The following is a 17,069-nucleotide window of genomic DNA, read 5'->3' on the forward strand; positions in this document are numbered from 1 at the left end:
ATGAAATTGTCTTTGTCCTCAAGTGTTTGTTGTTAACTTATTCAAGATCGTGACAGTTTCTTTGCCTTGAAGGATCTTAGGCAACAAGCAGAGATAAGGGACTGTCTTTGCACCTTTGTGAAGTTTTAAAACTTCTCAGTGTGGCCCCTGTCAGTGGATGGAGGGCTCTCCCAAGCTATATCCTCAGTAAAAGATGGAAAGGAATCTTTTTGCCGAAGTAGTCCACAAATCTGTCATGAGAAACTACCCGGTAGCAGAGTGTCACTAGCAAAGGAACCATGGGATGGCTGTGGGAAGAGCTGTATTTTTAATGGAGCTTGCAGTAGGATATTGCAGCAGTTGGAAACTTTTCCAGGGATATATGTCTTAAGTGGGCCAGTCTGGTTTTGAGAGGATTTTATATTGGAGTCTGTTTTTGATTAACGGTCGTGCTCCTCGTTATTGTTTAATGATAGCAGTAGGGAGGTGAGCTTGCTGTTCACTCATTTGTGAGTGTATATTTTAAAAGAGATCAGCTCCAATAAAGAAGGAAAATAGGGTTATTTATGTAACAGCTGCAGAAATATGAACAAACTGTACTCGATTTAGATGACTCAGCATAAGCTTGGAGTAAAAGATGGCTCTGGCCTGCACCTAGTTTCTACAGCCTTTGTAGAGCTGTTTCAGGGTAGCTTGAGGTTTTTAATAAGTTCATTTCAGTCAGTGCTTTTTTGTGATCCTTTCTGCACGTGTTCTAGCAAATTACTGCAGCCAGGAGTGCACAGCAGAACTGTTCTCAGGTCGTGTGGATGTTGCAGACCTTCACAGAAAACAACTGTACTGCTTTTAAACCTGCATGTTTTCACCCAAGGTTCAGAGGTTTAAAGATTTATTCTGATCTCAGCATGTAAGAGCTGGTGAGATTAGGAGACCTGGTGTGGCACCAGGCAGGTTTCTCATACTTGCCAAATTTCTTCTGGGAATTACCTGCCAGTGGTGTTTATATTCCTGGTAATGCACAGTACTGATGCAGTTGTGTTCGAAGGCTGCTTACTGGTAGGAACAGAAATGAAATCTGGCACATTTCAAGGCAGACAATTCCATCTAGTGAAAGGTCAGGCTGCGATGGGAAAGGATGCAGCAGAAATGATTGGGATGTATTTCTGAGGGGTCATCTTAACCTGCGTGCAGGTCTTTTGATGCTGATCTCAAAGTAGTGCTTTGGTTCCTTCTGACAGAGCTTCTGTACATGTTTTTGTGTGTATATTGATAACCAACATGGTTCTCACTGTTGTTCTTTCATTCCTGTATCCCTACAATCTCTACAAAGTAATACAAGTTTAAGTAATTTAAATCTTTTTCTAGGAGGAATTGTTGGATGGCAAAATAGAAATATATTCTACAGACTGTTTGCCCTAGTTTTCATATCCTTAGTGACATTGGTTGTCTGCATTTTGGAGCAAATAGATACATTTCATTGAATCTTCCCAGTGTTTATGTTCCTCTGCTTTCATCCTTATTCTTTCCTGATGTAGGTTGCAAACACTGGGGATGTTTTAATTTTGCAAAGTTGTGTGCACTTATATTTTGCTTTTTAAGACATAAATATTCCCTCTTCTATTCAGCTTTGTCCCCCTGGACACTTAAGGACTGTAGGAGGAAATTTGCATGGTACAGGACCCTTCAGCTAATCCCCTTGGTCCCTTCAGGACAGAATATTGGGAGAGTTTGTAATTGGAGTCTTGCTGGGCAGACTTACTTAAGATAAACACTGAAGAATGGAGTAGTGTTGAATCAAAAGTTACATTATGAAATTACTATGCTTCCTTCTTTGTAAGATATGTAGGATGAACAGACACCAGACCCGGAGAGAAAATGACAGAGACACATTGATGTATGAGTCAAATGTAAAATGACCATAAACTGCAATTTATTTAAATTTACTGCAGGAGTCAAATATGGGAAAATTAAAGAAGACCTACAGGGAGTGGGATTGTGCGTAACATTTGGTCAGGTTTTGCTTCAATATCAGACATAATTAGTTGGTCTCTCCTGTTACCTGCTGATTAGTTTGGAGGGGTTTTGTTGTGTCACCAGCAAAGTGAAAAAGACATATTGTAGTGATTAAAAACAGGTGTATATCCTTTCTTCCTATCAAGGGCTTGTGGTTGCAGAGTCTTTGAAATATGCAAAATGCCCTCAGATCTGTGCCAAATCCAGGTCCCTGCTGCATCCCACAGTGGGCTCCTGTGTAACGCTGGGAACTGCAGCGTGTGCGGTATATTTTGCCTTTTCTTTTAAAGTAACATGGGGTTGTGAGAGGAAACACACATCACTTTCAATTTCCCAGTGCAGGGTTGAATGGAATCAGAGGGTTGAATTGCATCACCTTTTCTCCACAAACATGTCTCTTGAAATCCCTGACGTGGGGCTCCCCTCAGTTTCACTGGACATAGGGCAGCTTGCTCCAAACTGCTGGTGTTGAAAGGGAAATAGGCTGAGCCTAATTCCCAGATAAGTGCATTAAACTGGTTGATATAGTATTTGGGTGATTAAGAAAGTTTGGATTTGGTTGGAGCATTGATTGCTGGAACATAATTTGTCAAGACATTTTTTGCATGTGTTTGAAAGCTGCTTGTAAGAAGGTTGATTATAACCTTGGTTAAGCAAAAATGGGCAGGATTGGTAATTCATATTTATCACACTGGAATTTTGTATCAAGTATAGGTATTTTATAAATATTTCATCTTTATCCCAAAAGGCTCTTTTTTTTACAGTATACAAAGCAAGCTGTGTGGGAAAAAGACATGGGATTAAAACAAAATAAGAGGTAGGTTGTCTATGAAGGACTAATGTAATGAAGACCATGGCTGCAGAACATGCAAACAGATGTGCAAATACCAGTAGAATTACTCATAAAAGTTAGTTTACTTTCCTGCAGGGAAGAAGGATGCTCTGGGCAAAGTCGCCTTCCAGATCATTTGAGTTCATAAATTCAGGACCTGGGACAATTCCCCAGAGATTTAGAGGTGTGGGATTTTGTGTCCTGGCGGATCTCAGGAGTATTGGTGGGTACAGACTTAAAAACAGAGTGTCTAGTTGTATTTTGAAGAAAAAAAACCAAAAAATGCCTTTTAGGAGCTGGATAATGGAAAGAAGATCCAGAAATTCTGGTACAAACAGATCTAAAAGCACTTTGCTCAGGATTTCTGTTCATTGAAAAGGACCTCAGGGATGAGGAGAATCTTTGGAGATGAACCAAAAAGGATAGGGGATGACCAGATAGAGCTAGAGAAAACAGGATCTTTCAGTAAATTCAGCAGGTAAGAGTCAGAAGATACGTGAGGAAGATAAACTTTGAAAGGGTAGCTGGGAATACTTTCCCACATGGTTATCTTCAGTCATGTGTTCTGTTACATGTAGGCAGCAAAGGAGTTACTGCTGTATATGTTCTTTATTTTTAACTTTCTGAAATGGCAGGATCCCTCAGAATCACTGAGCAATTGTTTTGACTTTAAATCTGTTGCAGTGCAGAGTTTCAGAACCCAGGTGAACAGGAAAAACATCTTACACTGTAATCCACTACAGTATTTCTTGATTGTGAACTATTATGCCAGTTACACAGGAAGAGTAAAACCAGGTGCAGATGAGAATGTTTTGGAAATCTTTCAAAAAATATACAAAAGAGTTAGATGACTAAAAGTGAAATCCCAGCAGCTGCCTTCTGTTCCCAAAGAAGTTGAAATGTCAAGGCTGTTCCGTGGAAGGACATTGTACGTGTTTGGCCTAGGACTAAATCCCAAGGTCTCTTTGAATGCCCGGGAGTGCTCAAGCAACCTTGGATTGCTGTGTACAGTAGAGATATCACGGAAGGGACTGACCTAGCAGTGGAGAGAGGCTGGTCCCTCTCCACTGTAAACCTTCGTTTCAGGAACAGGATGACATCCTACACCCAAAATTATTGTAATTCATCTTGAAAGCTGCTGGAAGTCACTTCCCATCTCTTTAAATTCAAAGACTGCTGATTTCCTGATAGAGTTAGCCTCTTGAGTTGGTCTTGGAATGATGATAAAAATAATTAATGACAGGAATACCAGAAATTGTCCTTTTACTTTCATCACGTTGGCTGAAAACCTCACTGTTCAGAGACTGCTTGAAAGAGATAAGCACAGTCTGCCTTGGTAACTCCTCCCCACCAGCAGAGAGTACCTTCTGAGCCAGGAATCCAAGTCACAGCAGCACAGTCATTGCCTTGGTGTCCTGCTTGACATCTTGTCTCAATGAAGCATTGAAGATCCATCTTCCAAGTGCTTGGGATAGACTTACATAGCTAAGATTCATGTTGGGTCTAAGACATAAGTAGTCATCTAGAGGTTCTCTCAGAGATGGCCAAAAAGCAAGTACTGGCATTCAGTGCATAAATCCGAAGTATTTGAGGTTTGTAACTCCTCTTCATGTTGCTCATTACACTTGAATCTTGCAAAGAAATCAATACAATTTGCAAAACCTCCAAGTGGAACTTGCTATTTTGACAGCTCACAAGGTCTGTTAGACACTTGTGCAAGCAGAGAGGAAACCAGCTCTCCTGTGACCCTCTGCAGTGTTAGCAGGGACCAGCACAGGAATGGCGAGAGAACCTGCGTGGGCAAGGTGGGACACAGGCATTGCTGCATAAGGAACCACTCCGTCTGGTCTCAGTTCTTCAATGGACTCCTTTGATACATCAAAGAAATGTCACGTTCTCTTTGTTTTCCATCGTTATACTGTCTGTCCCCAACTGTTCTGTGCTCTGCCCTGACCTCTACTATTAAAATACTCATGCTTCACTTTTATCTGTATTTTTCTGCTTGCATGTTGCTCAGCAGTATGAAAAAATCTGTATTCAGTGTGATTATTCTGTTGGATATCATTGCCCATGTCCTTCAGTCTGCAATTAAATGTTTTATCTTGTACATGCTGTGTGAATTCTGTCCTGAGTATTTAGTGTTCTTCCCTCGGGAGAATTCCTTCCTTGTGTAAGTATCCAACTTAATGGTGCAGTGGCACCACTTGCACAGAAGAGCTCTTTTGTTCTTCTGCAGAGTTATTGCATCAAGTTTGAAGGCAGTTTTCAGGAAAGGTATAGGTAGTAGGTGCCTTCTGGATGGCAGCATCTTCTGTCACAAGGTGATGAAGAGCTGATGTGAGTTCACTGGCGGCCCACAGGAAAGGAAACTCTGTATGTTTCTTTGCCTTGGTGACATGATATGATCTGTGTGGTCTGGAGACCTGACTTCTGATTGACACCAGCTTAGATGTTTCCAGCTCATGGGAACTGGAAGCTGGGAGAACACCACCAGCACAAAGATCTACCCCATGTTCCCGTGGGAGGATTGACCTTCCTGCTCTCCTGAGAGTCTGGGAATGCCTGATGCTGACCAAGAGCCATCTCTGAGTGTACCCCTGAGGAGTGGGGGAACAGCTTCCTTGCAGGGGCTAAGCCTAACCAAAGTGTTTGAAACAGTGCTTCACTGATTTGGTTTGTGCTTGTGTATAAGACTCAGGGCTCTGTAATGCGCAACGCATGAAGTGCCACCTTATGGAGGTGTCCTGACTTTGTTTTGAGGTACAAAAGGTGGCTTTTAAATTCTATTAAGTGGTTTTAGGACATTGCTGAATTTATTAGCTGCTGCAGACAAAAATTTTATGCAATTCACCTGAAAGATGTGCTCCCAGCATTTAATTTATTAATAGATAAAGTCTCCTCATAATTTGGAAACTATTGAAAGAATTGCTGATGGCTCATGGAAAACTCTAGAAGATATTTCTGCTTTTCATCTTCACTTGTCCTTCATTGCACTTAATGAACAGATGAGTTTTGGACCTCACATAGAGCCATTCTCAAATTGGTTTGTAAAATTGTAGTTTTACAATTAACATTCAGTTACATTCAGTTGATGCAAGGGACAAAATAGCCAAAGGTGAGGGTAGTTGAGAGTGGAGTAAAACCGTGCTTTAGAAGTCACTACAAAGCAGGTAGGGGTTATTCTGGATTTCAGACTCATTGATGTTCTACATTGACCTTTTAACTTGAAGAAAAAAAGAAAACAACAAAAATCCTGTTATGGTTTATTTTTGTGAAATACTCTGAATGTTTCCTGATTCTCTTAGGACTGCTACAAACATGATTTTGCAATGTCACCATTCCTATCAGTGGTTTCTCAGATACTTCCAGAAGTCGAGGAAGTACCAAGACTTTCAGTATGGGAAGAGTTAACATTTTAAGATGTTTTTATTTTTATTTTTTTCCCTTCTCCTGTTATCTTATGCTATTTCTTAGTTTGAAACAACTGGGGCCAATCTTGGTTCTACTGTTTTTGAGGATTTGGTCCATCTCCCAGCTCCTGAGTTTGAGCAGTTAAATGAGAAAAGTTGCAGCTTTTATTGTCTGTACATCAGCCCAGCTCCTCCTGAAGGAAGGGATATAAATGTGAAGGTTGAAGGTTTTAATTGTGATTTAAGAATGAAAGCAAAAGCCCAGATCCAGCCAGCACTTTTGCAGTCTGATGCAGGCACTTGGCGTGACCGTGCTGACAATGCTGCGTGTGCTGGCTTCTTCTCTCTTAGCCCTGTGGATACTGAGGGCCTGACTGTGGCCACATCTTCAGATGCTACAACCCCCCCAAAAGTGACTAAGCATAATTCAAAGAAGAGCATTAATTCCCTGAAACCTTGGCCAGGCTGTTCGTGGTGGTCTTGAAGTCTGTCTGTGGCTGGTGGGTGAAGGGGGCTATTTCCGTGGGACATTTTTCATGCAAACCAGTGGCAGAGGGGTTGGTAGTATGTAGTATTTTGTGGATTGTTACCCTTTAGAGGTGCTTGTTGTTTGTTTGGGCAGACAGTTTTTCCTCTTTTGAAGTGATTGCTACATTTACTGAAGTCATATTTATGCTTGGATGGAAAAGTTGCTGCTCTGCACCCCAGGGACTTGTCCCATTCTCTTGAGATACAGGATTCTGATCCTTCTGTCAGTCTTTTTGTGAGGTTATGTCAAGGAAGAGACCTTTAGAGAAGGGAAAAACTATTACTTGCTTAAAAAAAAAAGGTGTAATTAGTTGCATTTCAGTTGGCTAAAGAACCATCATGTGATAATTTAAAAAATTTGGTTTCTTGGTAAACAAGTTAATGGATTTATGCTCAGTTGCACTGTGCTTTCAAAAAGCAAAATGGCCTTAGGGCACACAAGTAAAATTTAAGCACTTTCTGTGTTATTTTAAAATAAGTAAAAGATACTGATTTTCTGAACAACAGCTTGGCTTCCTGTGGTGGAAGAGTAACCTCAGACGAGAATTAAAGCCACCTACCTTTGTCTTCAGGCTCCAGAGCAGAGAGATAACTCACTCTTTCTGTGGTTGCACTTTTATTTTTTATTAAACTCTTCTCCTCCTCTTCTCTGTCTTGCACTTTCTTTCCTTTCCCACCTGCTCTTTTCTCCCAGTCAGTCTTGCTCTTTTCTCTCTCTCATTTGTTCTCTCTCTATCCCAAGATGGTCACTTCTGACCCTTAAGTTGTGGATGTACATCCACATGCCAGAGGGAAGCAGAAATATTTGGGTTTGGATCAGGTCCTTCATTTAAAAGTGTGTGTTAAAAATCCCTGATGGCCCTGCCTGGTTCCAGCAGCTTCCCCAAGTCTTGGTGCTATTTTCTGCCTCAGTGCAACTTACATTTTTTTGTGTGTCTACCTCTATTATGGTCTGTAGCTCCTCTGGCTGTCCCTTCTGTAACTGGGACCCTCCATAGCAGACACTGTCCTCTCCTCTTTGCCACGATCACATGTGAGAACCTCAGCCTCGATTAAGACCCACGCTCTTCTCTAGAACTGCCACTAGCAACAAAATGTGCATGTAGGTTAAAGGCCTCATTTCTCTCTCTTTATGCAAGCTTTTCATACTTTTGCAAGGTGCTAAATACTGCTTTGCAGGTAAGAGCAGCAGCATGATACCCCAGGGCAGAGGAATGGGAAAAGAGCTGTAAATATTTACTGTAAGAGTTTGGTCTAACCAGGGAACAGGGAAAAGCTGACTACCTTGAACTGCTGGCAGCAGTTGGGTAGTTGACTGTTTTCTGGCTGGAGCAAACACTTTATATCTGCTTTGGACTCTTCTGTATCTCACTGAGGGATAAAGACGGTGTGAGAAACAGAGGTTAATACAAAACCCCTGATATTCAATTTTAAGTTGACTTAACACATTTGCTCATGTTTGTCTTCCCTCCTGAGAATGATGATGCTTGAAGGTGAGATGGAGATAAAGGGGAGTGTGTCTACATGGTAGAGAATTACCTTGTGATGTTTTATCCTTGAAGAGCTGCATTTTTAAGTTACATGGTCCTAAAATACATATGATAAGGTATGAAGTGAACTTGCTTGTCTGTCTCTCTGGATTTGTGCTATGACTGAGTAGGGTTGCTGAAGACAGGGAAGAGGGATTTGCTGACTGTGTGTTCCCTCACCTACTGTTCAAATGCATTCAACTCAACTTTCTAATTTCTGGGGCAGATTATGTGACTTGCTGGGTTGACAGTTTTTATGAAGCATTTACAGTCTGGAAATGCCTTTTCCTTCTCTTCCAGCTCTTTCTTGCTAATCTTTTTTTGTTTATAATTTTCCTCAATAAAGAAGAAAAGAAGTTCTCTGAACTGTTTTGTCATAGAGAGTGAGATCATCAGAAAAAAGAAAAAAAGGAACAGCTTGTTCTTTGTTCTTCTGCAAGGTGCCACCACTCTTCTTTGATTTTAGCATCATATCGACACACACAAGGTTTTGGAGTGGGTTCAAACAAACCAGATTCTCAGATCAAGGAGCCAAACCTTCTCCAAAACAGCTGTGTGCCTGGTGCAGCATCGCGCTGGGGGAGACCTGCCTTTCCCAGCTCCCAAGGGGAGTTTTGGTGGCTGAGTGCCCAACCCTTTTCCTATTTCTACTTGCAGACCTTTGGGGAGAGCTCCTCATTGCAAAGGACCTCATTATTGGGTTTTGCAATGCCATGGTGTAATTTCAAACAATGCTCCTGTCTCCCATCCATCTCTGTCACTGCACCTCTATGTAGTTGCAGAGAGGAGCTAATAGGGTTCAGCTAGTTAATAAAGCACATGTTGCTTGATTCTAAACTGCATTCCCTGTTGCTAAACATCTCCCATGAGCAGCTTTGTAGTGATAGAGTTTGAATGACATGACAGTTTTGCACCCACTTTCGGATGAAATGATGTGAAATGAAAAACTCCTAGAGATCCTGAGTGAAAGAAGCCATCCAAGTGCCTTCAGCATTTTTCATTGCAATAGATGCTTCCTGCAGCTCTTGCTTTAATAGTAGTGTATGAAGTGTCTGGCTTAATCTCCTGTACATTCTTATGTAAATTCCTTTTAAAAAAACCCAAACCTTAAACTGGTAGTGTATACCTAGCTTTAGGGGTTGTTGTGCAGCTTTTGCTCTTCTATAAGAGAATTTGGGATGAAGCAAGTCTGTGGTTTGTAAAGTACTTGTTTCTCTAAGAAATTTAGGGTACAAAAGTCTATCATGATGGAGAGCAACATGGCAAGGTTGGAAGCCTCAATTTGCTGGGAAAAGTAGACTTTTTTCATCAAAATGAAAGTGGACTAGACTATGTGTAGTAGCCTGTTGTGTGGGGTCCATGTGGTGTCCACCCTTTTCCCCATTTCTCTGCTCTCTCTGGCAATACTTTTTTGATATATGAGTTCAGGTTTAACTCTCTTTTCCTTTCATTCAGGCCACATTTTCTTTTTTTTTCCTTGGGACATAACACTAGACTTACAATGTGAAATGTTTGTTTTGTGACTTTGTCATAAAAGTTAATGAGATTAGAAAAACAGTTTGTGGACCTAGAAGAGAATCATAGTGAATAGTATTTCTCTATCCATGAAGCTCTCTCGTTTTAATTAGCAAATAAACCAGCAGGCAGGTATTTCTTTGCAGGCTTAGGCTGGTATTTTGTCTAGCACATTCAAAAGCAGTGATTTGAGAGAAATCAGATTGGTTGATCAATGTGCTGTATCTTCAAGTTCTCTTGGTCTGAATATTTTGGGGGTGAGGGATATAGGGTGATTCATACTTGAGCAAGATAAACCCAAGAGCTGCCAGTTTGCATTATGTCAATGTATGTAAGAAAATATTTAGATAGAATTTCCATTAAAAGTTCAAAAGCAAGGGGCTCACGCTGACCCCAGCTTTTAGAAGCTCTGGTGGGAAACCTGAATGAAATTTAACTCTGCTCAGTGTGTTTTCGTTGGCTGACTCCATGTTTTATTATCTCATGCAATGAGATCTTTCTTGGTTTGTCGATTTTCTATTGAGGACAAAAAGTTCATGTATGTAACAGTGCACATATTGAATTAAAGTACGATTAAAGGCATGATGTAATGACCCCCTCTCCTTTTCCTTTAGTCAATATTTGCCTGCAGGGTCAATACATTACAATATTGACTTCAAAGTGTTCAATATTTTTTTACCTTCTGAGTGTGTTGGCTTTGAGTGTGTGTAATATTAAACCTGTTGGTTGAACTGTTGGTCTAAGACTTACTGTCTAAGTAGTTTCAGGCTTGGATGCCTAATCCATGTAGAGCAGCTTTCAAGGCATGTGATAATATCACAACACAGCTGTAGGCAGTTTTCTGAGGTGAACCATTTAATCTGCAGTCTTTGCTCCCAGCTTCCTAACGAGTGGTGGAATTTGTCCCTTGGTGTGCGATGGGATTATTGCCCTCTCTCCCTGCTGCCATCATATTTACTCTCTGCAGGACCTTCCAGTGACTGGAGGTTACATGGGCAGATCCAAACCCCAGCGCTCCCGTTTTCCATGTGCGTTTCTGCTGCCTTTACATCTGTGTTTGGTCAGAGTGTACAAAAGCCACTCAAAAAGAAAAATGACACTTTATGTACTCAAAGGGCTGTGCAAACATGGCCTAATAAAGTTAAAATCATTACCAATTCAAGCAGTTGTGCAGGGTGGGCTGGTGCTCACTTCCCTGAGCTCCCAGCTGGGACACAGTGGGCTGGGTGCCTCTCCTAATATGAGCTTGATCCTTCTCACACTTCCTCTTCACCTGTACACATCTCCTTTCCCACTCTGCTGAAATCCTGAATCATTACCCATCAGAAGGGCACACGGGCAGATGTACTGCTTAATGACAACAGCAACAAACCATTTTTCCTTGAAAAACGTGACACTCTAGAGAAGGGCTTTGATAATGTTCCTTGTGAGGCATATAAATAAACAGGATTGACAGCAGTGTGAGATCTTATTACTTTGTCTCTTTAAAAAAATTAAGGAAAGAAAAAATATTTATAGATACCCAGAGGTTAGTGAATTCCTCTAAAGAACCAAATGTTATAATTAGGAACCCGCTGCACTTAGAAGTATTCTACAAATAAGCACCTCAAATCTAGCCTAGTCCTTCCAGAGAAAACAAAGGTCAATAGGCTGCTTTGAGGATTAGCAAACCAGAATTTCTTGGACCCAGCTACTAATTACTTCCAAAGCTGAGGATGATCACTACTTCCAAATCCCAATTAGTGCCAAAACCTCATGATAAACCTCAGTAGTACTGCTCTCTAGCCTAACTTTTGAATTAAGATACTTCTAGACTGGACTCTAATTAAAGGATAAAAAGCCAAATCTGAAGGAAAGGCAGGAAAATAGTGGGAATATTCTGCTGTTGGAAAGCTGCACTTGTGCATAGCCTGATCCAAAGCCATTGAAGATTTCCCAGGTCCCCAGCAGCAATTTGGGCTCAACCAGCTTGAAGTGGAAATAAGTGCAGCTCTGAGAACCCAAAAGCATGTGTGACCAACTGCTCCATACCTGAGAAATGGGATCCTGCATTGCCTGTGTGCCTGTAAGGTGGGGTCCCATTTTTCTTGCGTGCAAGATAACAAAGGGATGAGGACTGAGCTCACTATTACAAGCTCCTAACTGGAAGGACTTATCCACATGGTTTTTAAGGGTTTTCACATTTCCACCACTGTGCTTGAGGATTCACTTGTATGTGTATTCCCTTGTATGCTGTAGCCACACTGGTTGTGAATTTGGTCGTGTCCTGAGAGATCACAGTTTTCATCTCAGATGGAAGAGGTGGAAAGACATATAATTTTTGTGAGATATTGGCATAAGGCGAAAAGGTAGCACTGGGGAGAAGGGGAGAGGAGTCAGAGTTAAATATGTCAGCAGTTCATGTCTATGCACAGCCTACTGACTTCGTTGTGCAATTCCAGGGAATTTGGAAGTGGGAGTTCACATCGCGGACGTGAGCTACTTCGTACTGGAAGAAACAGAACTGGATAAAGTGGCGAGCGAAAGGGCAACGAGTGTCTACCTAGTGCAGAAGGTAAGGACAGCTTCTCCTTTTTCCGTCTGGTGACTGTGTCTTACATTTACCATAAATTGATTTTCAAGGTTCGTTGCCAGATGCTCACAATCAAAATCTGGCTGTTATTGCAGGAAGCCTACAGAAATGAGTAAGCTGATGCAAACACAAGAGCTGACATGGCTGCTGACCACCTCAGAGCTTACGGGGTGGAGCAGTTCGTGACCCCGTGTCTGTGGTCAGAGACCCACGTGTGCCAGGGGTCACCAGCTCAGGAGCAGAGCTCAGCACCAGCTCAGTGCTGACCTGACCCAAGCCTGACAGACCTGAGCTGGCTCCTCTGCTTTGCTCTTGGGAGCTTGAAATCGGCAGATGCAGTGGAGAGTTTTGACTTTGCCTTCAGTGTGGTAGTACAGCTCATCCCTCCCACAGGTGGATGTATGGCAGAGTAGGGTGTAAAACACCGTAACAAACAAACATCTTGAGGTAAAGCAGAAGGCTCACACTCTTATTTTATCTGGGTATTGCAAATAGTGGAGACTGGTGTTCCTTCATCACACAATGAAAACATGTTTGAAATTATACAGATTTTAGCATATCAGAATTAAATGTTAAATTCAAGTTGAATGTTGATTTCTAAACTTGAAAAATGAACATGTTCAAGTTTAACACTGTTGGAAAGGAAGCATGTAGGTTTTGTCTGTGACTGTCTCCTTTTCAGTTGAATGAGCAGAAACACTTTGTAGCTCATCAGATACTACTGTCACCATGCTTACAGGAAAGCTAGAAAACTTGGCTGTCAGTGCCCTGTGTGGGCTTGAGTCATCAGCTGCATGAAGAAGAGTGTTGAAGCAGATTAACCTGCTTCTGCTCACACTTCCATTCTGTCAGGCTAAAGTCCTTGTGTCCACAGCCCCTTCCAGGATAACAGGATGTTTCCTATAATTAATAAACATATCCTACTTGCTACTTAGGATTAGGAGTGATTCTTCCCTTTCCTTCCCTTCCTGGTTGTTTTCAGGGTTGTTATCTGGGGAGGGTTTTGTAATGATCCTTATTCCACTAGCTTCCTGTGTCCTCTCCACACTTTCCAGATGATAAAATGATTTATGTTGCTCTAGTGAAATCAAATTAGTGGTTTGATATCAAGCCATTAACCTTCAGTATCTGTTCCATAACTTTCTTTGGGTAGAAACAGCAAGGCACAGCTTTAGGGGGCCTCAGTGAGTCTGGATGATTTCAGCTCCCTGTGGAACAGCTGTGGTACCAATGCCAAAGTGTCCCAGCTGGATTGGTGGCAGTGACACCAACACCACACGTGTGCTGCGTGCTGGGAGACCCCAGTTCCCATTGACTTGCTGTGCTCCAGGAGTGGGAAGATATGCATATCTCATGGAAACAGCAGTTCTGGCACCAGTCTTCCCAATCCTATAGTCTCTCCCATGATAAGCCCTTGGCTTCTGCTGTGCTCCTCTGATGGATGACTCGATGGCTGTAGCTCTGTGGGAGATGTGGGCTGACCAAGGGGGGATGTCACTGAGGGCAGCAAAGCTGTAATCCAGGAGGATGTTGTGGCAGCATTTCCAAGTCAAAATACTGTGGTTTGAAGGCATGTAATTCTTTTTTAAAAGGAGAAGGAGGATTTTTATAAAGAAAGGAGACATTTTTTCATAAAAATCCAGTTGAATGCAAAAGCTAATTCAATTTTTTTTCAAAGCATGTTTTCTCCCTAGCACTGCCAGTCAGTCCTGTGCAATGCCAACATAAGTTACCTGTTGCCCCTAATCTTCAATTGCTCTTCAACTGCTTGGCCTAGCAGTCAGGATAAATGTTCCACCCACACTTCTGCCCTGCAGAAAATATATTTTAAAAGCGTAAACTGGGTTAGATGATGAAATTGTCAATATTTTAGTTGCAAGAGATGAAAAGGAGCTAGGGGATGGGCAAAGGAAAGCAGCCAGGCTGTCTGAAACAAGATGGTAGCGTGACTCTTGTAGAAAATATGCTTTCCTTTGATGGAACTGTTTCCTAAGACAGCTGTGATTCTGCGAGAGGTTAGCACTACACTAATCCTCCCCAAAAAGTTAAATAAAGCCACATATTTAATTTTCCTGAACCATGTGTCCAAAAGGGGAGTTATTGTGTAAATGCTAGTGGTCTTTTTAATAAAAGCAAAAAGTTTTTGAAATAAGAATGTATCAGGTTTTAAGAAGCAAGAAAACCTAAACAGTTTCCTCTTTTTTGGCACATCTTCTACTGTTATTTTAGGTGTGAAGCAGCTCGAGTGAGAGGTCAGCCATAAATCCCTATAATATTTTACTGGTCCTATTTTACACTGGAGATCAAAGATCGGAACTGTAAGCCTGTCTTCATGTTAAGTCCAAGGACTTCAAGACATTCACTTTTGACACCAGCAGGTTGTCAGTGTTGATATTTTGATAATCTCAGGCTGAGTAACAAAGAGTTGCTCAAAATCTGAATTCATGGAAGTGTTGATACAACTTCTGAGCAGAAATCTTGGCTCATAAACAAATTGCCTATTTCCTTTGAGTGTCTTTTAGTGTATAAGTAAGAGACTTGCTGAGCCCACTCCATTGTTGGACTTCAGCATCCTCCTCCCAGCTCTGGGGAGAGCAACTGATGAAAACTCTTGATTAATACAATCCCTCCCCATCAGATGGATGGTGGGAGAAGGAGTCACCCTGGGAGTCAGCAGTGGTCATAACCAACTTGAACCAACAATGAGGGGCAGCCAAAGCGGGATGCCAGCAGAATGGAGTTGTTTGAAGAGAGTAAAACTGCTTCTGCAACTTTGTGAGGATAAGGGGTTATTCTTCCAGGGTTTGTTCCCTTTTCCCTTTGGTTGACTGGCCAGTTTTCCCCTTCTGTTCCCTGCAAAGCTGCTAGTGTCTGTAGGTGGGAGCCACTCTTGGATAACCTGCTCTGAACCTGGCCAGAGAGTCAGTCCTGGCTGCAGCAGATGTTTCTGATTTTATCAGAGCTTTTATCATCCCAGCATGCGTGTGCTCCCTCCCACTGCGCAGCTCCCTAGGAATGAGTCTGAGACTGGAAACTCACATTTGGTTTCTGGAAGCACTTTATTAGTCAAAGTGACAAAACAAAACAAACCCAAGGGCTCTCACAATCAGAGGTTAGATCTTCCCATGCAGAGGAGTCAACTGCTAAGCAGTGTGACCAGCCATGGTCACAGGTCTGTCTGTTTTATAACACTGGGATGACAAAGTGTAGGAACCTCCCCAGCCCCAGTAGTGCCTTCTCTCACTTTGGCTTTCCAGTGCTGCCCATGGCTTTGGCTGGGACATGGGGCTGCCCGTGGGGAGAATGGCCATTGGGCACTGCTGGAGCACTCAGTCTCCAGGGTAGTGCTGAACATTGGAAACAGGAAGAGATAAATCCTCTGTCTGTGGTTTTATTTGAAATGCAGACCTGCATCTGCCAGCATTGTGCATATCAGCCTTTCACTCAAAGAAGAGCCCTTTCCAGTATCTCTTGAGCCTTATGAGGCTTATGGGGAGAAATGATGTCTTTTATTAGTCTGACTGATAGAGGGGGATGAAAACCAGACGAGCTCTCACCACCCAAGCCTTTCTTCAGCCCTGGTTTCTATGACACATTCATTAGAAAGGATTTCCTGGGGGGTGTAAGTCCTTTTTTACATTGTAAAATTCTTTTGCCTAGCCCTGCTGGGCCTCTCCAACTGCCTTTCTAGATTCAGCTACATTTATAGACCCCTTATTCCAGGTTTATGATCCCTGTATAAGCCCAGGTGACTTTATTTCCACCTGCAGTAAAACCAAGCCGAATTGATGTGATCCCCAATGTAGCAATTTGCCAAGGAAACCACTTACACTGGAGGTGCTGTCCCTCGGCAGCGTTTCAGCTCGCTGGATTTCTGCGTGCCGTGGCACTCCACAGGGCAGCTGGCAGGCACCACTGTCTCTTGGCAGACAGTCACGGGAAGGGCAAGGCATTTAAAAAATGCTGGGCAACCTCTGGATTATTCGAGGTGATGCTACACAACTCTGCTATTTTGCAAATCTGGACATGAAAGACATACTTAGGGAAATCTCCTCTCATCCTGTGTCTCCGTCAGAAAGAGATGGAGATAATCCTGTTGCCAAAGTTCCTCTGGGCAGCCCCTGGGATCTCTCCTGAAACATCTTGCTCTCTGAGTGTGACACAATTGTGACATCTTTGTTTGTTAAATGCTGGGCTTGCAATTACTAGGAATCCTTTCAGGCTGTGACCGTATCATGTTAAGGAAAAAGGAAATGTGTATTTATAACTTAAACTTCTGTGCCTTGTGACAGCTGGTTTCTTCTCCATGTAGAGGGTGAAGAGGAATCGTGACGTTAAAGCAGAGGGAGACAGTCAGCCAAGGCTGTCGTGGTGTTGAAAACAGGTGTCTTTTAATTCAGTAAGGTAGATAAAATTGAAATACCTTCAGTTCAAGGTCACATTATGCTATGTATGTGTTTGCTGAGCCCAGGAAAAAGTTGATTGCATTCTTGTTCTCCCATGAGACTTCCTCAATGGCTTGGGTTAAGTTACTTTGCCTAAAGTTTCTCTCCTGTAAAACAAGGGTAACGCAGGTTGATGCTTCCCTATTTAACAGTAGATTTGTTACAGCTAATTGCTTGTTGAGTGTTTAGTGCTGTAATTATGATCTGAGTTAAAGCTTTGCTTGTGTTTCACATCATTGAAAGCCC

The 17,069-nt window shown here is 42.2% G+C and overlaps 1 protein-coding gene across 4 annotated transcripts in view; it reads left to right on the forward strand.

Annotated features, from left to right (window-relative positions):
• The window catches only part of DIS3L2 (DIS3 like 3'-5' exoribonuclease 2), a 184,017-nt gene that overhangs the window by 97,463 nt on the left and 69,485 nt on the right, over positions 1-17,069 (forward strand). For all 4 annotated transcript variants that reach the window (XM_027685729.1, XM_027685731.1, XM_027685732.1 and 1 more), the window contains one exon: positions 12,248-12,360. In XM_027685729.1, coding sequence (XP_027541530.1) covers positions 12,248-12,360 — 113 coding nt within the window. The remainder of the gene's footprint in view (positions 1-12,247; positions 12,361-17,069) is intronic.

The sequence above is a fragment of the Neopelma chrysocephalum genome, unplaced genomic scaffold (genome assembly GCF_003984885.1).
Source record: "Neopelma chrysocephalum unplaced genomic scaffold, ASM398488v2 Primary Assembly neopelma1_69, whole genome shotgun sequence".
Classification (NCBI taxonomy): domain Eukaryota; kingdom Metazoa; phylum Chordata; class Aves; order Passeriformes; family Pipridae; genus Neopelma; species Neopelma chrysocephalum.